The sequence below is a fragment of the Epinephelus lanceolatus genome, chromosome 8 (genome assembly GCF_041903045.1).
Source record: "Epinephelus lanceolatus isolate andai-2023 chromosome 8, ASM4190304v1, whole genome shotgun sequence".
In the NCBI taxonomy this organism is placed as follows: domain Eukaryota; kingdom Metazoa; phylum Chordata; class Actinopteri; order Perciformes; family Serranidae; genus Epinephelus; species Epinephelus lanceolatus.
The window spans coordinates 19487606-19513734 of record NC_135741.1 but is presented as its reverse complement, the minus strand read 5'-3'; the positions used below and the strand labels follow the sequence as shown (position 1 = coordinate 19513734).

At 42.0% G+C, this 26129-nt stretch overlaps 1 protein-coding gene across 1 annotated transcript; it reads right to left on the bottom strand.

Annotated features, from left to right (window-relative positions):
* On the bottom strand, positions 1-26129 carry slc9a8 (solute carrier family 9 member 8). The gene is made up of 16 exons (XM_033629867.2): positions 25785-26129; positions 24774-24955; positions 22938-23018; positions 21767-21825; positions 15525-15608; positions 14779-14880; positions 14497-14531; positions 12509-12652; positions 10639-10780; positions 10433-10538; positions 10229-10345; positions 10060-10142; positions 9834-9945; positions 7850-8070; positions 7029-7175; positions 1-1389 (listed from the first exon to the last, which is right to left on the bottom strand). Exons 1-16 carry the CDS (start codon positions 26021-26023, stop codon positions 1276-1278), a joined length of 1968 nt encoding a protein of 655 aa, XP_033485758.2. The 5' UTR covers positions 26024-26129; the 3' UTR covers positions 1-1275.

Genomic DNA, 26129 nt, shown 5'->3' with positions numbered 1-26129 from the left:
GGATGTCAATGTTTTATTACAGATTTTTTTTATAATTCTGCAGCGCTCATTGAGCTTGTATAAAAGCCTTTATCCCAAAACACATAAACATTTGATAAATAAATAGAAAAAAAATAGATCAACATTCACAAGACATTGTTCCCAGTTACCCGCACATTCATCGGTGCCTGTCTGCATTATGAATCCATAGTGGAAAAATCACAAAAGCATTTCAAGTTGTTCTTTATACATGACATAGTAGCATAAGCCTCCCCACAGATTTATCATAAACACAGGAAAGTTGATTTAGGGAGAAGTAATTTCCAATTTTCTGGAGCATAATTATTCTCCTGTGAGCTAGGTGTTTACTGTTTAGAAAATTATTAGTTTAATCATTAGTTTTAACTCTCTCCTGCGTTTCTCCTTGTTTGCTTCATCGCTAAAGGGTGTGAGCAAAAGCTCGTGCGTCACCTCTGGTATTTTATCTTCATTACTTATGTATGAATATATGTGTTAACTCAGGAGTCATTAATGCATACAAATGCGGAGACCCGGAGAGAATTTAAATCTGGTTCAACAGAAAGCCATTTAAAGCAGCAACTTGTGGCGTGTTACGAATCCCACTTTAGAAATTGAGCCTGTAGCGACGACATGTTGCATCCTTCCCCTGATACAAAGTAAAACTTCCAGCAGACCTTAAATAAGCTCGTGCCACATGGAGAAGAACGATTCAAAAGTGAGGAGGAAAAAGTGAAAAGGTGCTCTAGTATTGCTCTACATAGAAAATGTCCCTCTCGGCTTCCCTGCCGTGTTTCCCTCAGACCTTTATGAAACAATCACCTGGAAAAAGATTCTCAGGATCAACAGAACGTCCCATGTGCTGTTCTGCTGATCAGCGAACTGTAGCACACACACACACATTATCAGATATCCTGTAGGTTTCTTTAGCAAGTAACAATATGGCGTTCATACGAGGATATCATTTTCACAGATTTTTTTTTTTTGCTTCATTCAGTGTTACAGTTTTCAGATCCAGTTTTACTGGAGCAACACTGTGATATGACACATTCCAGCCCACTCTGCTCCGTGCATCAAAAACGCACCGTGGGCACTGACAAGACCTCTCTGTCACATAAAGTTGGTGGCAGGTGAACAAACAAGAAGTGCATGTGACCGACACTGAAAAGAGGGCTTGTCTACACACACACACAGACACACACACATGCACACTCCTTCAGCCCAGGACACACAATGTCCATTCATTGTTTTCTCATGAACTGAAAGTGTTTGTTCAGCTCACAGGAGTTCAGCTTCGTCCTCGTCATCCTCAGAGCCTGAGGGTCCCTGACGAACTTCTTCGTACCACTTGTTGGTCAGCGTCTTCATCTGGATCCGGCCATGTAACAAGTCCTGTGAGACACACGTTACACACACAAATCAGCACATGCATGAATACTAGGGGTGTGCCCTATCATCTTGTTCACGATAATAACGGTATCATTTTTAGTATGATCTGAAAAATTCATATCGTGATACTCACGATATTTCAACTTGTTGACATTGACGTCATACTGTTACCCATGGCAACAACAAGCATGGCTGAAAGCAGAATTATTACGGACTCCGCAGTGGTTCCAAAAAGAGGAGCAGCTTTAGTAGTGTGGTAAAAACTGTGGCGTCCTGAATGTTTCATGAACAGCCCCGGACTTCTCAGACTCTTTCACTGGGTTACCACTCAGAGGGAACTCATTCAGCGGCTCGTCCGGCAGCAGCACAGCGTCTCTCCCTCTCCTCTCTTGCCATGTGCACACGTGAGACGGTGTCGTCAAGGGATTTTGTCATAAAACTTTGGTAATGTAAACCTATGTGATGCACATGGCTCAACAAAAAACTACATATGTGTGATTGTGCGATAATTGTGGTATCATGACAGCCTGTCACAGGTTACAGCGTGATGATTAGAGGAGAAATGGCAGAGCATAAAGGTCCAGGTGGAAACAAAACAACTCAGTCAGTTAGGATTTTGCTAAAAGAAGGAAATTACCTGTTGATTTATATTTTTTTTTAGGCCCCAGGGCCTAATGGAGTCCCCTACCGGGTTTATAAAAGTGCGCCTGATACCCTTAAATTTTTGTGGAAACAGCTAAGAATAGTTTGGGAAAAACAAATTATACCAAGAGCATGGCGTAGGGCAGGGGGTGTCCTCATTCCTATGGAGAAGGAGTCTGTGGACCTTAGCCAGTTCCGGATGATTTCTCTCTTGAATGTGGAGGGGAAGATTTTCTTTAGTGTAGTAGCGCAGAGACTAGCTAGCTACTTAGAAAGGAATAGCTTAATAGATACCATGGTGCAGAAGGCAGGAATACCAGGTTTTTCAGGGTGTTTAGAGCATACTAGCATGATCTGGCACCAGATTCAGGCAGCGAAGAATAACAAAAGGGACCTACATGTAATATTTTTAGATCTTGCAAATGCGTTTGGTTCAGTACCGCACAGCCTCATTTGGAGTGCGTTTGACTACTTCAGAGTGCCACAGGTAGTTGTTAACTTAGTGAAAGCATATTTTCAGGATATTAGGTTGTGTCTAAGTACAGCAGGTTTCACAACAGGTTGGCAGAGGCTAGAAATAGGCATCATGGCAGGGTGTACAATTTCTCCATTAGCATTTACTATGGCAATGGAAGTAATCATCAGGGCTTCTAAGTGGGTGGTAGGTGGGGAGAGACGGCAGAATGGGTTGCATCTTCCACCAGTTAGGGCTTACATGGATGACATGACACTGGTGACCACAACAATGCCATGTACAAAGAGGCTACTAGAGAAGGTAAATAAGAACCTCAAGTGGGCCAGCATGAAAATCAAGCCTAGTAAATCTAGAAGCATCTCGATATCTAGAGGGAAGTTAAGTGATAGGAAGTTTGTCATAGATGATGAGGACATCCCAACAATTAGGGAAAAGTCAGTAAAGAGCTTAGGTAGGTTGTACAATGTAGAGTTGAATGATAAGGAACAGGTGGTGAAATTTAGAAAAGATGTGGCTGAAGGATTGGATAGAATAGATAAATCAGAACTTCCAGGAAAGTTGAAGTTGTGGTGTTTGCAATTTGGGCTATATCCTAGGTTAATGTGGCCATTGTCAGTTTATGAAATTCCAATATCTGTTGTGGAGAGAATTGAAAGGTCGGTTAGCTCCTACATTAGGAAGTGGTTGGGCGCTCCTAGGTGCCTAGGTAGTGTTGCATTGTATGGAAAAGGGATACTTCAGCTGCCAGTATCTAGTTTAACAGAGGAATTTAAATGTACCAAGGTCAGGACAGAGCTCTTGTTATCTGGGAGTAAGGACGTGGTAGTTAGGAGTGTGGTTCCAAATCCAACCAAGGGGAGGAAGTGGAACCCAAGATCGGCAGTCCAGGAGGCAGAGACAGCTCTTAGACATGCAGAGATTGTAGGTAATGTTCAGTTTGGCCGGGGAGGCCTGGGGCTTGGCTCAGGTAAACCGGTATGGAATACAGCAGGCCTCAAAGATAAAAGAAAGCTGGTTGTAGAACAGATACGCAGACAGGAAGAGATAGTAAGGGGTGCAAAGGTAGTGGCCCAGGCTAAACAGGGACAGTGGTTGAATTGGGAAAGTGTAGAGAAGAGGAAGCTTAGTTGGAGGGACCTGTGGAGTATGGAGGAGAATCGTATTAGATTCCTGGTAGGGGCTACATACGATGTCTTACCAACCCCCCAGAACCTAAAACTGTGGGTAAATGAGGACCCATCATGCCCATTGTGTTCACGTACCGCAACTTTAAAGCATATTTTGTCAGGCTGTAAAGTTAGCTTGTCACAAGGCCGATATACAAAGCGACATAATCAGGTGTTGAAATGTTTAGCTGCAGGCATCGAAGGGAAACGAAGACAGGTGAATTCAGAAGGTGTTAAGGATAGGAGCTTAGTAATTCAGTTTGTCTGTGAGGGAGAGAAATACAGAAGGGATAAGTTAGTGAGGAGGCAAGGGTGTGGCCGCCTAGAAGGTGCTTGTGATTGGGAAATGCAAGTAGATTTAGGGGGAAAGCTTGTTGTTCCTCAGGAAATAGTCTGTACCAGGCAGAGGCCTGACTTAGTGTTGTGGTCAGTGAGTCAACAGATAGTTTATTTCATTGAGCTGACAGTTCCTTGGGAAGACTCAGTGGAAGAAGCCTATGAAAGAAAAAAGCTTAGATATGCAGACTTAGGAGCAGAAGCTGAGCAGCGAGGATGGAAGACTAGGATTTGTCCAGTGGAAGTGGGGTGTAGGGGATTCATAGCAAGATCAACTGTCTCACTCCTGGGGGAACTCGGAGTGCGGGGACAGAATTTGAGGAAGACAGTGAGGGAAATGTCAGATGAAGCAATTAAATGCAGCCAGTTTATCTATTACAGAAGAAATAATGTCAGCTGGGGGCCAGCAGGGGGAACTACTAAGCAGGGCACATAACTCCTTGAGATCAGGTGGAGAGATCCACTTCCTGTCAGGAGAAATCCAGGAAGAGGAAGTATTTAAGTGTGGGAGTGGCCTATTGGAATCCATTTTGTTTGAGGCCATGCAGCAAGGTGAGTGTGCTTGCTGATCCTGTAAGTCCAGTTAGCTCCTTTAACTTTAGCTTACATTGCAGTTATGCTATGTAGCGTGTGAAATAGAGTATGGTGAATGTGCTAGTAAAGGTAGTATCAGCATTGCTTTTGCCTGGAGCTCGCATGTATGGAGCCTGGGTTTGGTTGAAGATGGCAGTGCTGTTTGGGCTGAGAAAGCCATGTGTAAGTAAGGAGGAAATCCAGGAAGAGGAAGGTTATTTAAGTGTGGGAGTGGCCTATTTGAATCCATTTTGTTTGAGACCATGCTGCAAAGTGAGTGTGTTTGCTGATCCTGTGAGTTCATTTATCTCCTTTAACTTTAGCTTACATTGTAGTTATGTTACGTAGCGTGTGAAATAGAGTATGGTGAATGTGCTAGTAAAGGTAGTATCAGCATTGCTTCTGCCTGGAGCTCGCATAAACGGAGCCTGGGTTTGGTTGAAGGTGGCAGTGCTGTTTGGGCTGAGATCACTGTCTAGCCTCCTGGAGGTGTCATTGTTGTGAGGGCTCGTCTTGGGGAGGTAGACTGTACAGCCTAACTCGGCAGGGGAGTGTGACAGCCTAACAAGGCTTCCTTCCCTGGGTCTACTTCCTCTGTGGTAGTATAGGTAAGGTAAAGGAGGTTGTTCGGTTAGTGTGGGGAGCAGTGAGACCTGGCATTAGGGGAGTGTCTCTGGGACGCCAGAGATCACTGTCTAGCCTCCTGGAGGTGTCGTGGGACCAACTAGACGAAACACCGGTGAAAGGAGGTTCCCACCCGATGACCCCAAAGACATGTTAGTTATCACTGCTCACTGGTCTGTATAGTTAAGCCTTGCCATAATAGCTTATCATAGGGCTTAGGAGGTTATTCACTGAGTGCTGATCCTTTTTTTTTTTTGTTTTTTGTTTTTTTTTTTTAGAGCACAAACTTCTTGTGTTTATTTGAATATGTATAGATCCCAGGGGACTTTTTTTGTATTTGGGAGCTGTTTAAATGTGTAATTTGTGGTAGATTTTATGTTGTTGAACTATTGATATTGTATACAGAATCTGAATCTCACTCTGAGTTACTGTTGTTGTTCACAAACTAAAGAAATGAGATCATTTTAGTTTTTACTGCATATTTGAAGGCAAACTGTAAAACTATATGACTTATTTTGTTGCAATTCTATGTTCTTCATAATAAAAAAATATATTTTTACTTATTTGTCATAATGTTAAGAATATCGTTATCGCAAAAATACCCTGAAATATCGAGATATTATTTTAGGGCCATATCGTCCACCCCAAATGTATACATAGACAAAAAGAGTCACATAAACAGACCGAGGTGCACACAAAATAACACATCTTAGAATAAAGTAGCCCTGCAGCAAAATCCAGTCTGGGGAAGCTCAGAATGTTCTGTTTTGTTAATACTGTGAGAGGTTTTGAATTAACATTAATTATTATGGTTTTTTTTGGGGGGGGGGGGGGATTAAACATTTTTCCTCTTGCCAAAGGACCTAATTTTGTAATTTATGTAATTACAAAGGCTGCTACACAAGTATGTAATGTCAAACTAATTACCACTGGTATGCACTATGCAGAGATTTGACAATTGCTATTGGTACAGGAGAATTTTTGAAGGCAAAAATAGGACATGAACAGATGTGCCTACTAGATATTGCTAAATATGCAAAACAACACAAAATGTGGGATATTTCCTTAGCTTACAGTAAATTACCATCAGGGACAAAATGTGGCACAATGCTTTAATTGTAAAGAAGTCATAAGAAATGCAATGTGCTTGTCATTAGCAGGGCAACTCTTCGATAGAAACAGGTCTAAACAGGTCTAATCAAACTAGATATGGACGTACCTGTTTTTAATATTCCAGGGTGGAATAGTACAAACAGAATCAGTGAGCTGAAAAAAGGCTGCAGGCAACAGGCTCTTACTGTGATTTGTCACCAGTGCACTTCCAGCATGTCATCACGGTAAACAACTTTACTCTGCCTTGCAGTGCAGCACGGCTCGTCTGTTTGTACCCGCTCACAGCGCGGCTTGATGCGACTGAGATTTGACGTGGATTTTACAGCTGCTTTTCCCAGACGTTACATCTCAGGTGCAGTGTCCTCTGCCTTGGTGGTCAGCCAGTAGAGCTAAATTTGGCGCAGCTATTTTAGATATTGACATTGCGTCCTCACATATTCTGTGCTTCGAAAATGGAAGTAACAGCAAAGTCTGTGACCTGTGCAAAACCTCGACGCAATCGTTTAGTCCTTGCGCGCCTAAAAAGGGGCCACAAATGCAAAAAAGTATGAGCTTCATCAAATTGGTATTTACTGTGAAGCATTTCTATTTATGGGACATTAAACACAAGGGCTGAAAGCAAACCAGTGTGACTAAAAACAAAAATATGTTTAGGTGCACAACATTGTTCAGCCTCCCAGGTGACTTTCAGGATTCCTGTCTCGCCCACTTACCTCTTGGGTGAGCCTGCGAGTGAAGAAGGGGTTAAGGTACTTAGCATCAAGCCACATAAAGCCCTTCAGATCTTGTCTCTGGTAGATATGAGCCTCGTACTCCTCCTCCGTCAGCTCTGATAGGTGCTCCGACTCTATGGTATTACCCTGGTGAGAGGGGAGGAGCAGAGAGAAGTCAGGAGCGGAGTGGATAGAAAGAAATGAGAAGGGTTCAACAAATGAGGCAGCTGTGACAGAGATGGAGGAGAGGACGGTGAGTGCAGAGGAAAGTCAAAATGACAGGAGAGTGGTGAGGGTGATGGAGTCTAGATCACACAGAGGAGGACATAGATGAGGAAGTGAAGAGAGGGAATACATCAAAGAGGTCAACAGAGCAGTAAGGAAAAATGGAGGGCTGATAGGTGTAGTTGGAAGACATCAAATACTGCACACAAAAGTCATGCAAACACACCACCAACTACCAAAGTGGTGGGATGTACTTCAAAAGAATGATCCATTATTTAGAGTTAGAGCTAACAGAGTCAACTGAAATATTAAACACAATGGCTTGTATTCTGGTGTGTCTGGGAAATTGTATTAATAATGGTTTATTTGTGCTCGTCCGAGTTTTGCTTTTTCTAAGTGAGCGTCTCTGTGATGAGAGAGGGTCGCTCCCTGCTGATTCAGTCTCCTTGACACAAAGCACAATCAAGCCTTTGATGTTTCTCCCTCTGAAGAGAACAGTAATGGTCTGATGGCAGATGAAAGGGTGGCACAGCCAGTATCAATCAGTCAACAATCTGAGTGTGTCTGTGCACAGACTGAAGTGCTTCATCCATTACCATTTTCTCTGTCTTGCTGAGATTGACATCTTTCTTGTTCTTACGCCGTGACTGGCTCTCCTCAATGTCCATGATGCGAATAAGCGGCATGGTCCCGCCCCCCAGGAGGAGGATGGTAAAGAGAACGATGATGATGGTGGTGGTGCCAATCAGCTGCCGTTTCTCTATGGGCTCCAGGCCAAGGTGAAGGCTCAGTGCGTAGGGGATGGCACCTCGCAAACCTATACAAGAAAGAAAAAGACGAAGGAACGAGACAGTGAAACATGAGAACGCATCTTCAGAAACATTGTCAATATTGTTATTATAATATATACAGTGGAAACCGCTTATAGTGATCACGTCTGTCCAGGTCAAATTGTTCACTAAAAGCGGATGATTACTATAACTGTTTCTTTTTTCTATCTCTTTATTGGTCATGGAAATTACTATGTAATTGTCATCTGTATATCTATTACATGAATATTAAATACTGAAATGGACAGATTTGCCATTTACTGAATTTTACTGAATGTTTTAAAATACAGTGCAGCTGTTTCATAACGTGGGCATTATGTGATCAGGCATTATCAATTCCCATGATGAGGGCGGCTCCAAACACAGGTGCTTTCCTCGTAAGCATTCTTTTTTTCTTCCCGTCACTAGTGGCCATAAGCTTCAAGGAGACTATGCTTTTCATCAAGAGAAAATTACTTGTCTTTCCCATCATAATTTTAACGTACACGCAGCACCAGGCTCAAGCAGCCAAGTTGGCTGAGAAATTAAAGCAATGTGGAAGTGCCAAAAACTGCAGTTCATCAAATGGCCACTTGAGGCTGCCACTAAAACAGAGTAAATCCCCACAGACACCTATGTTGAAATGCCCAAATTTACAGCATGAATGACCGCTATAGAAACAGTTTTGGTCTCTATAGTTAACAACATTATTGACAACTGTGCAGGGGGTGATTTTTTTTTCATAACTCACCTGTTTACATATAGTTAAAGCCCAAAGTTACGCATATTGAAAGGTGGATACGTTTGATTTACAGGCTGTGAGGCATTGCTACTGGTTGCTGCAGTGTTTGAGCCAGATCCACCCCTCGCTCCTCCAAAGCGCCAACCTCTCATCCAAATATGGTCAATTCTGGCTCCAAAAGAAAAAAAGTGGCCGAAATCCCGAACTCAACGCTTCGTAACTGCAGTCCATAAACCGATGGCCAACATTGTGATAGAAAGCTACATCGATTATTTATACAGTCTATGAGACAGGCTACTATGAGGCAAAGTATCATGAGAATAAAGTGATAAAATAAAATAAAATTACCATAGATTGAAATTAGTTTTCCATATGTAAAAAGACCACATTCTAGTAGTATTTAGACTTCTTCATTACTTTGAGAAAATTAGTTCTACAGCATTTATAGAGGAAAGATTCTCGCCCAAGCTTTCTGCTCCATATAAGCGGTTGATCACTGCAACTGTGATCAATATATGTGGTTACCACTGTACTTAATTATAATAATATAATAAAATGGGTACTAAAATCTGGAAAATAATACACTAGACATATTTAAATTGTGTCATTTGGGTTTTTATAAATGTAGGTCTACAAAAAGTGACTATTCTTATTGTTATTGTATATTAATCTGCTGATTGTTTTGTCTGGTAATCTATTAATTGATTAATTGTTTGTTTATAAGATGTGAAGAATGCCCATTTTTCAGTGTCCATCAGTTTACTATCATATGACACAGAAAAACAGCACGTTTTCACAATTGAGAAGCTGGAATCAAAGAATGTTGCTTGCATGTTTGCGGATGAATTTCCCGCTGATTGACCTATCAATTAATCAACTACGAGTATCAGCTCCAGCTGTTACAACTCTCATCTGCACCGAGATATGCACACACTATTAGGGCAATAGTCAAGGCTTAGACGCTAACAAAGAGCTGACTGCCTGTCATTCTGTGACGCATCACACAAAAGGTTTACCGTATCAACTCACCACTGAACCACATGATGAACATCATTTTGGGTGTGATCTTGTGGTCTCTGAAAAAGTTCAGCAGGAATGACAGCGGGAAGATGTTCACTGCTCGCCCAAGAAGAACCAGGACCTTCAGGGGGGGAACAACAGCTGTCACACAATGATCACAGGAATGAACAGAAAAACCAGGACTTAAATCGACATCAACACTCAGATAACACTTAAAAAAATGCAGAGCACTTACTATGCACCAGATGACGAATGATATTTCAAAGTTATGAGGGAAGCTGAAGATGGAGAGGCCAAGGAAGGCAAACACACATGTCTCTGGAGAGAAAAATAACAGTATTGAGAACTTATTGTAGAATGAAAATAAAGGGAGGAATTTGGGGGTAAAGACGGAATTCACTGACCACACATGAAGGCCACTGTGCGCAGTGTCTGCTGCATGAGGATCTGGGTGACGGGAGACAGGTTGTGATGGGTATAGTGAGACATCACGATTCCAGCAAATAGGATGGACATTATTCCTATAGGTGGAGAGAAAGCGAAGCATTAAAAGAGCTACAAAGTCAAACACAAAAAAAATCTTCTTTGGCATGTATGCATGTACCCACCAGACAGTTTGATGCCTTCTGCCAGGCCATAGGGAAGGTACGCAAAGATTATCATCATACCAAACTCCAGTGAAGGAGTCTTCCTCAGATCAAAGTGTTTTAGAAACTAATGAATGAGTTAAGGAATTTAAATCAGATGAAAACACACACACAGGAGTTCAAAGTTCTCTCACACACATGCTCACCCACTAAATGAGTCTGGATACAAGAGCTGAGATGAGTCCAGTGAGCGTTCCCAGGGCCGCAGAGCCAAAAAACATTTTCAGGAAGTAACCCAATGCTTGCAAAAAAGTCTCCCAGCCTGTGACCATGGAGTTGTCTGAACGGGAAAAGAACCCCTCCGCTGTGCTGAAAGACAAAACAGACGAATGACACCACAACACTACAGCTGCACATCCTGTGTTGTAGTAATACCTTTATCTGACCCTAGAGGGCAGAAAAACTCCACCATTAAAACCTACTAACTCACAGCATGTGAGAGATATGGTGTGTGAGATTAGAGTGTGTGCAGAGCTTGTAATCCTGCCTTCATCACAATCCTGTTTGTGAAACAGAGGTCAGATACATGTTATCACCCCGGTGACTTCACAGGAATAGTGACATGAAGGAATTTACTGCATATATTTGGATACTATTTCAGCAAATTATTTTTTAATGTCAAATGTACATTTTATTAGGTCTCATCGAATCGAAACACACTAATGCTAATTAAAAAAAGTATTCCTGATATCTTATAGTTATTGATGTAGCGGGAACCCAGATAATCCATTTAATTGTACAATTTAAATCCTTTTTATAATAACAGTTATTCAGACAAACAGCCAGGCAACACAACATAATTAATAATCTTATGTTAATGCTTATTAACAAGCTCCAGGGCAAAAGCCGTAGCTGTGTGGCTGTTAAAAAACGACTGGGCCAAACAGTAAAGTAGCTCTCTAAGAAAGCCAGTCCGTGAGGTGCTAACAACAAGCAAACTGCCAGGGCTGTTCAGCCTATCCATTATTCATGCATTCATTTACTCTACGGGGGCACGCGGACACTTGAGATCACTTTGCACATTTAGCTGGTTGTTAGTAGGAGAGATAAGGTGGCAATAAAGTGAGTACAGAGACAGCAGATAGGAGGACGATGGGGATGCAGACAGACAAGGGAATCCTGCCAACTGGCTGTTTCCGTCAAACTTGTCTGTCAAGATTTCGTCTGTGTGTTGGTGTGTGTGAGGCCACGGTTTGTTTATACAGGACAAACAATTCTTAAAGAGTGATACTTTAAATAGACTGTCCCCTGTGACTACAGAGAGTTTCGTTGTAATTGTACTGGAGCGTACGGTCAGCAAAGGGACTTTTTCCCCCCCTCATTACTAGAAGTTTCTGGTGCGACAGGAAAACATTCCAACGACAATCCTTATCTGTGAATATCATGAGTGTTATTGTCATTTGTCAGTTCACCATTTTAAGCCCAAGCTTTTGGAAGTTACAGTTAGCAGATTCTGCTAAGCATACACCCACATCCTCTGCATTTGAAACCAGAGCTTTACCAAAAAGTGCACGCCTAGAGCGATAAATAGGTCACTGGTTCCCTTTTACTTCTCACTTCCTGTCATAGAGAAATCAGCAGAGAGCAGGTGGGGCTCAAAGGCTGGAAGATGCCTGAATACACTCCAGCTGACATTTACAATTCTGTGGAACTGGTGTGTCTGTTCAAGTGAGGGTGAGCGTGAGATTTATTGTACTGGAGCAGATAACAAGATAATGAGGTAATGTTAAGTCCTCACAGCAGCAAGTGACAAAATACAGATAAAAAAATATTCCAAAAATACTGAAAACCATGACACTCAATTTTAAGAACTACAAAGTCTAATTCTCTAAAAGTATAATAGTGTTTGACAGATGTCTTCTTCCACTAAATGACATATAACCGTGATATCACAGTCAGAGTGTGTGTGTAGCAGTGATACTGTATGCCCGGGCCTTTCGCAACATCTGCAGCTACATCGTCCTTTAGGCTTGCTGGTGACCGTGTTTTCCCCCTGAAAAATAAACAACCCCTAAGGGAGTGGACAGAAACTCTTACTTCGTGAGGACAATGGAGACAGCGTCGTTCAGGATGCTCTCTCCAAACACCAGCATGTTGAGGACCGGATCCACGTTGAGGGCGTTAAAGATGGCAATGGTAGCTACGGGGTCCACGGCTGAGATCAGTGAGCCAAAGGCAAAGCTACGACAAGGGAGTGAAAACGATGTTTACAGTCATCATAAGTCACTTTAACAGGCATTAGTATACAGTACTTAAAAAAGAACTAAGAAACAAACACATGTGGGCAGCAACGTCAGAGGGAGGCAGACAGGAAATGCATCACAAACAAGGAAGTACATGTGTTTGTGAAGGCGGCACAATCCTGCACAATGTTATTTTAATAATTGACATGATTTTTAGAGAATATATAAATTCTGTCCCAGAATATTCGGGATTTGTAGGCTGCACATCTCACCTAAACATGATTAAAATTACACAGTACATTCAATAGTTACAGCAGTCTGTGTCAAATTGGTCACAACTACAAGTATTTGGTGAACAACTGACCTATGGCTAAGCCCCGCCCTCAAACGCGATGAGCCAATCACAGTGCGTATAGCCATTCCCATACACTCGGACATTCTCTGCCTGGACGTCCATTGAAATGCATTACAAGAAGTCAGTTTTGTTCGGTTATATGAGCTTTTTCTGAGATTTGAAGTTTAAAAATGGTCAAACGGTGTGCGTGGGGTACATGCAACTCCAACACAAGGTATCCTGAGAGGCTGGGCGACGAGGTGTATTTTTTACACTTTAAACCACATCTCAACCGAGAAAAGTGTCTCCTTTGGGTAAAGTTGTGTGGTAACGTTAGACCACAACATCAGCTCAACGTGAATAAGACTAACAATGATGTCTACATCTGTACTGTTTTAAGGTAAGTCAACATTGTGTTTGAGGCAACATATTGTCACTTTGCTGGAAAGAAATATAAAGTTATCTTTAACATCTCTAGCTAACGTTGGCTAAAGTTAGCCTAACGTTAGCTCCTAGCTGCGTTGTTCATCATGTCACCTTGTTTGCTGGGAGTTCATTAGCCTATTTTGTTCTAGTTTTGTGCTTTGGTGATGGTACAGCATTGTTAGCTGTTGTCCAAAGGGCTCTAGTTAAGCTAACGTTAACTTCTGGAGCTTAGCTTCATTAATTTATCTGTAATCGCAGAGATAACAAAGGTTGGCAAATGTTACGCTGAATGATTCAATGTAAATACTGTAGCACCAAACTAACAGAGAGATGGTAAAAAGGCCGTTATCCTTTTCTCATATTCTGAGCCAAACACCTTAACTTCAGTGGCACTTTGATGCACTGAAATTTCCAGTTTCCAAAGGCTTGTTCACAAATAATTCACAGGATGATATATACATTTTATTTCTGAATACATGGTTAAAATTGATTTCTCTATTACTGTTGTGTGTAGACTATTTTCTGACTTAAAGAGTGTATTGTAATGTATTTTCTTGAGATGTCTTTATATGGATAAAGTAGGCAGACAAAGATCACATAGCTGCATCTATTCTGGGACTTTCCCGTCTAAAATCTAATCACTTCTTTCTTGGCTCATGTCCTGAATTCCCCCCAAATGTCATTAAGATCTGCTGAGCACTTTCCGAGATATCCTGCTAACAAACACAAACACAAAGACTAATGGGACTCGAAGCATATCCTCCTCCATGAAGGAAATGAACAGGCAAAAGCCCCCCTTCAACTCAAGACACATTCACACGCTGTTTGCACCAATATGGATACACACATGTGCACTGAGACAACCCCGACCTTCTCTTAAACACACATGGGTGTGGAGACGTATGCTCCACACACAAGTGCTGCGTTCTTAAGGTAGAATGAAGGTGTCAGTGGGTGACGCTGTTATATAATATATATGGTGTGGTAAGCACAAAAGTTAAATCCCCAGAGGTTTCTCTTGTTATCCTGAAACAGGAATGCAAGACACATAATGCTACTAAGAGTGAATCACTAACACTTACCTATCAGTCATGGACATCTTATAGATCACATCAGCCTGAGAAAAAAAACACAGACACACCCACTGTTAAAAGCTGTGACAAGAAGATCTGGTTTTGCAAACATGACAAGAGCAAGATATATATTGTGAACAACGACGAGATAATAATGGCTACTTGCATCTACACTGTTATCATAACCTTTCACAGGAAAGTCAGGAGTGACAGTGGAGATATAACATGAAGACATGTAAACAACTTCACACTCTTTCTCTGGCACCGGCAGACTTGTTGACAGATCCTCACCTGCCCAAGGAAATAGATCCCACCTCCGACTATGAAGGCAGAGAATGCGGTGCCGATCACAGCGAACAGAGTAATGGAGCCGATGTTCTGGAAGAAGTTTCCCTGCACATACATGGACACACGGCTTAAGTATTCATGGGGTTCAGTTGCATGACATTTTGAAGGTACATGGTGTTACATAACGTATAGCAAGTGTTAAAATGAAAAGTAGGGCATGGTACAGGTACGGAGGAAACAGGCATTGTTTCACTGTGAGCAATGGAGCAGGATGTGTCTATAAATAATCTAATCTGATAAATAATAAAACGTTATGAGCCACCTTTTGGCATTTGCCAGTCCTTTTTAAACCTCTGTTGTAATAATATATGACAATTGTGACAATACAGGAGCAACATAATGACAGAGAGCAGAGCTGCTTATGCTTTTATGCTTTCATGTCATAGCCAGCCTGAGGGGAAAGCAAAGAGCTTGCTGAGGCCCCTGTTCATTTCTGTCTTCATTTACTCTCAATTAAATTGTGCTGCATTTTCAAAGTACAATAAAATAACCAAAAGGCATATTTGTATTTTTGTTGTTTTTATTGTGGCTATGACTCTTTCTCTGCATATGTGGGTATATATATACATATATATATATGTAAATGTTGTGTTTACATGCATAAGCTGGTTTGCACTTTTAAGCACTTCACATTTGTAATGTGTCGAGTTTTATTTTACATCTTGAGCTGTGCACACACTCTGCCGTACCTTATGTAAAGAGTATCCAGACTCAAAAATGATGGGCGGCAGGAGCAAAAGGAAGAACATGTTGGGTCGGAACATTTCCTCCTCCTGTTAGAGAAGGACAGAGACACAGAAAGTTACATACACACAGCCCACGGTAAACAGACTTTGTATAGCGCCTTTATATTCTTCCGACCACTCAAAACGCTTTCACACTACAGAGCCACACATTCACACAGTGGTGGCTGAGGCTAACATACAAGATGCCACCTGCTCACCTAACATTCACACGTACTCAGTAGCAATTTGGGATTAAGTATCCTGCCCAATGATACCTTGCCGTGCGGACTGGAGGAGCCGGGGATCAAAGCTGCTGATATGTGGATTAAATGGTAAAAAAGTTGTAGTGATCAGGTTACAGACGAGTGATTCTAAGCTTGGCATAAAGTTGCACACTGAATAGTAGTAACAAATTATAGTGGTAAAGGGAAAATGCCAACTAGCTAAAACATTCAGAAATTGTTAACAGGAAACATTTTAATTGTACAAACTAATTATTTCCAAAAGGTTTGTCATTACAATGCTAATGTTAATCAGTACCGTTATATATGAGCTAATTATGTGTGTATGACTGAGTGATAAAACATGTGCTTGTGGTCATTACGCAGTCCTCAGCAAAAATTCCAACTGCTCATCTGACTGATGAAGGCCGGTTCAGTGACCATCTGCTGACTTGATACTTAGTCATGGAAGAGGGGAAAGGGTGACGAGGGAGGCCGTGCCTGAGCTGTTAGTAACAGTCCTTCATCTGACCAAACAAATTTAGATGTTGACTTCAGGATGACAAACACACACGCACACACTCATCAGGTGCTCATTCGGGGGAATGCCTGCCTGCCAGCCAATTCATGCATTCAAACACTCATACTGACGTGCCTATGTGGCTTTTATTAAATCTCTGAGTTTTTCTTACACACATACACTCAGTATCACAGTACAGAGTATCCCAGTAACCATAGCTCTCTGATTATTTCAGCGATATAATGGAATCATTGTTGTTTCTCAGCTAAATGGGCCAGCCTCCAAGATCAGGCGTAGGCATCATGTGCCCATGCATTACGCTCTGGCTGCCAATGTGTCTGTGCATGATGCGCCATGTGTTCTTGTATAAGCCAGTGAATGTGTGTGTGTGTGTGTGTGTGTTCTGTGCATAATCCATGTTGGTAATATAAAAGTCAATATACGGTATGCATTAGTGAATGTTCATAGGGCAGATCTATTTCTGGGCCGTGATTGAAACTGCAGTTGTGTCTGTCAGAAAGATGGAAGAGGGCAAGCGCAAACCCATATTTACTCTATCCAGTCAACAATCTCTCATTGTATTATGGGAGCCAGTTTTGACAGCTGGTAGAATCTAACTTTCAACCCCAATAACCCCACAAGCAGATGGACATGACGACAAGTACTTCCTTAAAAGTATCTACTTCTGTAAAAACTGCAGAGACGTGATTTGCTAATAGTTCAGCGATGACTAACCGTTGAGAGGTGAGCCAGATAAAAGCATGATTTACTTTCTCTGACAAGTTTTACTCTACAATTACACATTATTTGACATACAGTGCCAAAATCTGAACACAAAGCATGACTGATGAAATTAACTGTTCAAAAAGGGCAGCGGTGGCAATTTATCAAACACACGATGACATGATTAGTTTCACATTCCTCTGCATTTGTAATCTATTTCTCTCTATCTAGGCAATTATTCAGGGTTATGATCAGCAAATGAGATGGGGCAATACCACAGCACATTGTTAAATTAAAGACCGTGCACCAATTTTTGGCTGTCAAGTTGGTAACTTTGGCTCTGGCGATACATTTGACAACACCAATCATCATTATTGTGGCTACAAGCCCCTTAAAATAGGTCAGGCATGGAGGATAGCTTGTACAGGATGTATGATAGAATAAAAGGCTATGCTCCTGCTTACTTTGTCTTATTATGCATTCAAATTTCAGGAAAAGTAGGCCGACAAGGACAGCTCCCAGATTACCACTTTTTCTTGACATTTATGTCCACCCTTCAGGGTAGGTGAAAGGTCAGGAATGAATATTAACACCTGAGACACAAGAAAACATACCATGCATGCACTACAATTTGACAGCCACAGCTGTGCCCCTGCGTGCGTGCATGTTTCACTGCCACATAAAAGGATGTCTAAAGGAGTGGCTGAACGGGCACACACATACTTTGCATGTGCACACCTACACAGATTTAAATAAGAAGCTCGTACTTTTCAAATTGGTTGTTGTGTCAGGCAAACAGTTCACACCCTCAAGATATTTAATTTACAATTTTAGAAAACAAACAAAAGCAGCAAATAATCACATTTGAGAAGTTAAAATGAGCATTTGTTTGGAATTTTCACTTGATAAAATGACTCATGTGTTTGGTGGGGTCAGAATTCGCTCCACTGACCTCATCCTGAAACCATGAGGACAGATGTGGCCTGAGAAGCCCTAATGAGATTTCAGAAACACTGATATTGATAGACAGTGGAGAGAGATATGTTGTAAGAGCAGGAGAGATGAAATGGATAAAACCAGAGAGCAGTGGATGGGCATACTCTAGGGAAGTGCTGAGACAGAGCTTGAACTAAATGAGAAAAGATGAATGCCAAAGATGAAGGGAGCGCAGTTAAAGGAGGGTCGAGAGATAACAGAGAAATACGAGCGGGAACGATGGAGAGACATTCGCTCAGAATACAGGCTCCCTGGAGGCTCGGCTTTGACACACAGTGACATCACCACATGGGAAAAAGGCCCCTGAAACCACAATTAAAACTGTTCTCCCTGTGTCGCTCTCTCCACGGCGTGGGAGAGATCTATTAAAAGTATGTGCTGCCCTTTGGGGCTTAAAACACACCACTGTAGCCACTGAGGAAAAATGAGGTAACGTCATACAGTACAGACGCAAAACTGAATTATTATCTGGAGAACACCGTAGATGCAAATATATTCACCTATGTATCTCTCTATGTGCTTTGTCTAGGAGACGAATTGCTGCTAGCATGTTACTTCTTACAAGCATGCTATTTCTTCTTCAATCTGTGTCAGAGCACAGGGGAGAGATGGGCAGATGAGAGAAAGGGAAAGCAGTGAACAGTACCAGAAAAGCACATGAGGGAAAAGCCTCTCCTCACATGCTGGATCATGGGGAGAGGACTGGAAATAGTAGGGGCTGGTAGCGGAAAGCAAAGAAAGCAGACTGAGGGTGAAAGGCGAGGTTAAAGCCAGTGATGACAGGATACTGATGCCTGAGGGGTTAGTACACGCTCGGTGGTTTGTGAGGCAGTCCCGGAGGCTTGCTAGATCCGCCAAGTGGGCCAGCTTTAGAAACATGTTAGTTAGAGAAGATGGCGCCAGCATTTAAGGTAGCTACAATTGTGAGGATGCTTCCAGTTCAAATCTGAAAAGTGAGCTGGGGATTGAAAACAGACAAATGCATTCCTCTGGCAGTGGTAGTAAAACACGGACCTGTTCGTAAGTGCACTGTACGCACAGTTTCAAAGGAGTTGCAGTTGGGAAAAAAAAGATGCTGACAGAACCACAGTTTGGCCACTGGCTGTATTACTCACTGAACAGGTTACATGGTGCATCCTGCTCTTAGGGGCTCTCTCAAAAACAAATAGGTCAGACATAATGGATTTGCATCATGGCCCGGGTCTTTTGAAGTCTCCAAAGGCCTACAAACCACTTAGCGTATCCATGCTCCTGCAAAGAAGCTGCTGCGCATCTCAGTGTAATTTTATTATGCTCTACTCAGACAGTTTTTATCAAGCTGTTTAGTGATAGCAGGTCATGAAGACACTGTCTACTATGCATGGACAGGTGAGCAAGTGAGCTGTAAGTTAAACACAGACACAGAGATAGCGGTCTAGAGATTCACAGGACAGGGGCAAAGGGGGTAAAAGGGGCTCCACGGGCTCTGGTTACTAGTGCCGATGACTCAGCAACACCCTGGGGCCCCCAGGCTAAAAAACAATGGGCGCCAGTGTGCAAGAAACATTGACACAACCTGTCCTCTTTTCTACCCCTCCCCCTCACTCTGCATCTCTCCATCTCTTGTTCGTTTGTTCTCTCACTCACTGGCAGAGAACAAGGAATGTTAATTAAAGGCTGTGAGAACCAAAAGGAAAAAAAAGGAGGGCTCACAGGGACACAGAGGGAGAGACAGCGAGCGGAGAATGGTGTGTGCCACTGTGGGTAGGTAACAGAGTGGAGATGGAGAGATGAGATTCGTGTCAAAAAACAGTGGCCAGGAAATGAATGACTGAGCAAAAAGAACAGCAGAGAGAGAGAGATGGAAATCTACAGCACAAGGACGACAGATGTTTATTGGGTTGGGGGTGGATAGGGAGTTCCCGGTGAATTTGCTGCGGGGTAAATTGCATCACATAGGAACTAGGAAAAACAGTGATATACTCTAGGCTTGATGCATTATGTTTTCAATAAGCCAACACTTCAGCAATGCAGATGTTTGCCCCCACCCTTTAAAACTGCACTTAATATCAAGAATGCAGAGGGTGTAACGCTTTAGTTTATGGGTCATTTGCAGCAGCCTTTTCATGCAGTGCATATGTGTTTGTGTACTTTGTTTGTGGGTGAGTGGTGAGTAGAGGAATGCGGCTGTTTTGCCTTATTCTGAATGATAAAATGCATAACTGTTGTTAAATTTACGCCCAACATCCACACTACTCCAGCGTTTTGGCAGCTCTAAAACAAAGACCTTTTGATAATGCTGCTGCTGCCTTGTTTTAGTTTGAAAACCCTGGAGCTGTGTTTAAGTCTGGACAGGCGGGAACAGAGACTTTTGAAAACGATGACGCAGACAGCAATGTTGGCTTCCCGATAGGGTCTCATCATCCACGACATGTCAAGACAAAACATTATAGTCAGGCCCATAGGGCTGCCCCCTAATAGTTAGTGGACAAGAGAGGTCATTAGTTAGCAAGATTTCATTAGTTGCTTAGTCACAGAAAAAAATTAAAAAACAAGCAAATGAGAAACTCTATTAGGAGCTGCACCTTATCAAAATAAATCAAATCTATATGACTGGACCATGGGAATTTAACTTGAAAGGACAGACACAGGAAGTGCCCACGCTCAGCAGTCAGACAGGAGTCCATTAGGCCTGCACACTTATAAACAGCACCTGGAAGAACATCAACATAGGCTATACAATGCTTGTTAAGGTTTGTTAACAACCTCAGATGCAACCTGCCACAAAAAAAAAATCACAAGAGTAGCACCCAGCGTCTGACCCCACGTTTTCCAGGCAGTGAAAGACACGGCATGTGTACGGCCCCTAATTTCCAGGGCTGGTACCTGTGATTGTTCCACAGGCTAGTTAATAACATGTCGGGCAGGAAATCCAAAGTGTGGGATCATTTTGAGAAGGTGAAGGACGAACCCAAGGTGATATATAAACTCATCTTCATTGGTCGACTACAAACATGACGTATCATCTGAAACATGTCAGTAGCTACATGCCCATTAGCCACTTAGCACAATCATTACTGCTTTGCCCACAGCGTCATTAACAGGCGGCTCGCTCAGTGTGTGCTGTGCACTTGTAGATAAAATATAGGCCTATATTAATGAAGGCTCATTAGTACGGTTTTGTATTTCTCTGTAATGTAGCACAGTGTTAACAATGTTACTGATACTGTTCTTTCTCACACCTTGAACTCAAACCATTGTGTTGCCCCGCCCAAAATATATCATTTAATAATTAAATTAATATTGTAAACATGCGGACGACTAGTCGACTAATGGCGCTAAATGGACCTACATACATTTTGTGCTGTATTTGATTTGCATTCACTCCCAATCTGTTTTCCGCCCCCTTGAACGTCTCATACTTGTCTTACTTTTGGTAACAGTTCCACATTTTTGTAGGTCCAAGCAAAGAAACCATTGGTCTAACGTTTTGACCATCTCTGTAGAATTTTCTGACTAAGCAACAAACCATAGAGTAGACAGCTTCCTCTTCCTTCCTCTTTACATGAGCAAGCGTATGCCGAGTATACGTGAATTGTCATGTGATATGCATTTTCAGACATTTAGTACAGACACAGATTAATTCTGAAACTTGCTAAACCACTCGTGTGTACGATTGTGTGTTAATTACGAGCAAGATCTGTAGCCAGTGCAGTGTGGACACAAAGAGCTGTTTAGCAGGCTGTGAACATGGAGTCAGACCATACCTTCCAGTTGGCCAGTTCCTGGAACTCAATGATCTTAATGAAGCCTCCCATTAGAATCCCTGGAGAGAGGGAGGAGACGTGAAAAACAATACCACTGTTTAAATATTTTACGACTTCATATGAAAATTTCAACACAACCAGAACACAGATGGAGTGAAAACCTGAGGCAAAGTGCTATTTTTACGGTTTAAACAAATGGATGCCTGGCAAATGTCCACCGTGGTTCAGGGATAAATTAGATACGAAGAGTGTGAAAGGGCTATTGTCTTAGTTTTGTCTTTGAGAGAGACCCCTTGGGCCTTCAGCTCTCGTTACACAGCCCAGCAGAACGATAATTAAAAGGTCGAGGAAAACGCAAAGATGTGAAAAGGACAGAGAAAGAGAGATAAGATGGAAAAAGAAATTAAGTAGTAGCATCAAAGCACTGTGTAAGACCCAGATATACAGGCAGATGGAAGTGAATAGGGGAAAACACACAATGAGTAAGTGAGAGAGAGGAAGTGATGAGGAAGGAAGAGCAGTCCTTCCTGATCTGTAAGCATTGTGTTATCTCTCTTCAGCAGAGCCCCCTGCTCCAAACACTGAGACGAGCTGCGTCTCGTGCAGCATGCAGGTCGGGCAAGAGGAAAAGTCCCTCGGGGTTAAGACAGATGTGTGTCACTGAGTTTGAGCGAGTGTAACAGCCCAAACACACAAAGAGAAGACAATGGAAGCCATTAGAGGAAGGAGAATTAACCTGAAGTGACCTCAAACAAAAAGCTAAATAAATCATTTTACAACAGGGTAAGCCTTTGCTCATAAATGAAAAAGATTTTAGTACTGTAGCCTCATGGAGGTCTAGATGTTTCATGCAATGCTGGACAAACACAAATTGGCAATAGTGTTGAGATATGAGTAAGAGAGAAAACAAGCAGAAGAGCGGCTGGTGTGAAAGACATAAATCATGATAACAGGCATCAACTTCAGTATTTATACCAGCTCTAAAAAAAAGCAGAAGCAGAGTATCCCGTGAAACCTCCAGTCACTCTCAATATTAGTTTGCTGCTGTACTCAAACTGTCCACGCCTTTTAAAAAAAAACAGGATTTCCTACAGAGCTCTTCAACACAAAAACATTGTACATTCTCAGACCCAGCCTGTGCAGAGCAACACGTTACACAAGAGGTACTCACCAAGAGACACGACAGCCACGCTCTCTGGAAGGAAATGCAGTTTGAACTTGATAAGCAGGTGCACCAATATGATGCAGATACCTGGGGAGAGCAGAGAAGACTGAATGAATATTTAGGACAAATACATCCATGACCCAAACATCATGTCGCACAGACTCAGATCAGCCCCAAAATAGCCCTCCACATCATATAGTGTTAGGATCTTTGCTCTGGCTGCTTTCCTTCACACAAACTACTGTAGACAGGGATAGAGATGTCTATGAAAAATCTTAAAGATCTCACTTTATTTCCTCTCACTTAATAGTCTAAATGGATACTTGAATTCCCCTCATACTAGTCTATGAAAATCTTTAATGCAGATGAGTTCAAATACTCTTACTTAGCATAAATAACTACAAAGCTTGACATTTAAAATTATAGTTCTGAGACTGCACAATAAAGATAATTGCCCCCAATTAAAACATAAAATTAGGTTGTGACAGTACGATAGGCAACCGTGTATATCAGTGTGATAATCAGTGAATATTAGCATAATTATGATGACAAACCCCGAGGCCACAATGAAGGAAAAGTAAACGGCGTTTCATACATACAGCAGAAATGCAGGGCAGCAAATTAGATAGTCACAAGACACAGTGTAAATGAAGCCAGAAGAGGTCGGTTCATCAAAGCTGTTTTGTCACGAGGGAGATGTTATATTGAAGCTTAATTAAAGCACATAAGGTACATACTGTTAATATGGTTTCCCAGAAGTGCTATACAGGACTAATGTGTGGCTTCTATATTATACTCTGTGGTGGCCTCTCATTTATTGATCTTTACCATCTCAGTCAAACTACTGATGAGATAATTCACTTTAGAAGACAGATGACTGTGATTTTCTACATGTTGTGCCTCTCGCTATCAATCAAATGTTCGTTATGCTGAAACATCTGGTTCAAGAGTCTATTAAGTAAATGAATCTAACTGGTAACCTTATGCATGATTTATGCCACTATCTTGGTACGTACCCTTTCAGTGGTAAGCATGTGACTTGACCTACAGTGAACTAAAGTGCATAATGGACAATTTGTGCCTAAAGAAGCCCTTCATGACTGGACACATTCTTTACTAATGTGTTACCACATCCACTTCCTTCATCCTGAATCATCACCCACATGTCTGATTTCATGAACCACTGCAGTGGCTGTACATGTATCCTATGAGGTCTAAGTTACGTATGTTGCGTGACCCACAATGACCACATCACTGCACCGAACAGGACCGCAAGGCCTTGAAAAGAGTGGTTCGTTCAGCTGAACATATTATAGGTACTGCTCTACCCATCCTTATGTATGTTTACAATTAAAGATTCCAACCACCCTTATGATGGCCCTTTCTTCCTGTTGAGGTTGGGAAGAAGATACCCGTTACAACAAGCCCGCACTGAGAGGCTCAGGAAGAGCTTTAACCCTCAGGCCACAAGAATCCTAAATGAAGACCCCACCTACACCCCCCCCTCGCTCCATCCCCCAACCTGATGGAACTGACAGATTGCATTTCAATGAAATTGTATTCTCATGATTTCATGTGAAAAATGAATGTATTTACTGACTGACTGATTTCCTTTTTCCTTCCTATCTTATTTTTGCAATGCTTGCGTTTATCGTTTATTTCATTTTCTCTGAATATGTTTATGTTATGCACCAATACTCCTAAACAAATTATCAGCATGTGAAAATCTACTTTGTACTTAACAGGACACTAGATTCCTCTTCAGATCACACCACAAAATGAGACAGAAAAGACTTGAGTTAGACAGATACTCAGTGAAGCAGCGACAGATTGACTACCAACCAATAACCAGCAGGCTGAAGAATATTGTCAACCCGCTGGACTGCTCTTCTTCTTGGGCTTTGACTCCTGTCTGCACAGGCAGAATGGGCTTGGCGGTTGGGGGTGCCGGCGTCGTTGGCTTGACAGCAGGCATTGTAGAGTGGAGGGTCTCGTTGCTGTAGCTATCAGTGTCATTGGACTTGCTGCAAGGAGACGGGAGAAAAAGCACATTAGTGTGATGCACTCAACAGATAGATAGGTAGATAGATAGAGTGTAATACTTAGAGAGCAGAGATACCTGATTGGAATCAGAATCCCTTAGTTTAACATCTAACCTCTATAAATACTTTTTTATATTAAGGTGAAATTAGTGTAAACTATAACTTCCTTTTGAACCTCCCTTACTTTAATCTCAAGGGTTATAACCATGGATGTAGATTTCAGGGGGGTCATAGGAGACACAACCCCATCAGTATTTGGAGCAATATCATTTGCCCCCCAAAATAAAAACCTGATAGTAGCAGAAGACTATTATTTTGACAAATTTAAGGGCATTTACACCATAAATTGATGCAAAAAAGGCACAGATTGGTGCATTTAATTCACCAGAATGCAGGATAGTAAGTGTTTTCTGGCAGAGAACCTCCAAAGCCCCCATTTCATGTGTCCTCCCCAACGTTAAACAAAACCTACGCCCTTGGTTATAACTCCTAACTAAACAGGAGTGACTCAAATGAAGGAGCCTTGATTTAGAGGTGACTAAATAAAAGGCAAATTTTTTCCTCTGTCATGCCAAGGTTGTACCCTAGACAGTATTTTTTGTACCACTCTTAGTACTGCTGTATGTTAATTTAACAACGTGTCTTTTAGTGGTCTGTTAGCAAGGTTGCAGCACATTTAGAAACCTGTTAAGTAACATAACGAACATTGTGAAGCTATTGCTAGCTAGCTAACGTTATCTAGCTACATTGGGCTAACACATCACTACTACTACTACTACTACTACTACAACTGAAATGTGTTGCCTCGTACCTGACAGACTGTCCATCCTTCTGTGGGCCGACTGAATCGTGTCCATCTTCTCTGTCATGTTTTATTGATGCTTGCTGGTTTTCAACCGGAGTACCCTTATGGTTCACACCACCTCCCCCGTCGTCATCTCTCTCACGCAGGTCCAACGGCTGTTTGGTCTCGGCTCGCTGCGGTACGCACGTACTTACGAATAACAGCAAAAAGAGCAGCGACAAAACATTACGGTAAACGCCTCCCATCCTCAAACCTGAGCGCTTGAACACAAAAGCAACGTTTTTTTAACAAAAGACACTGGAAGTTCCATGTCGACAGCTACATGTTATCCTGTTGACATCACGACTCCAC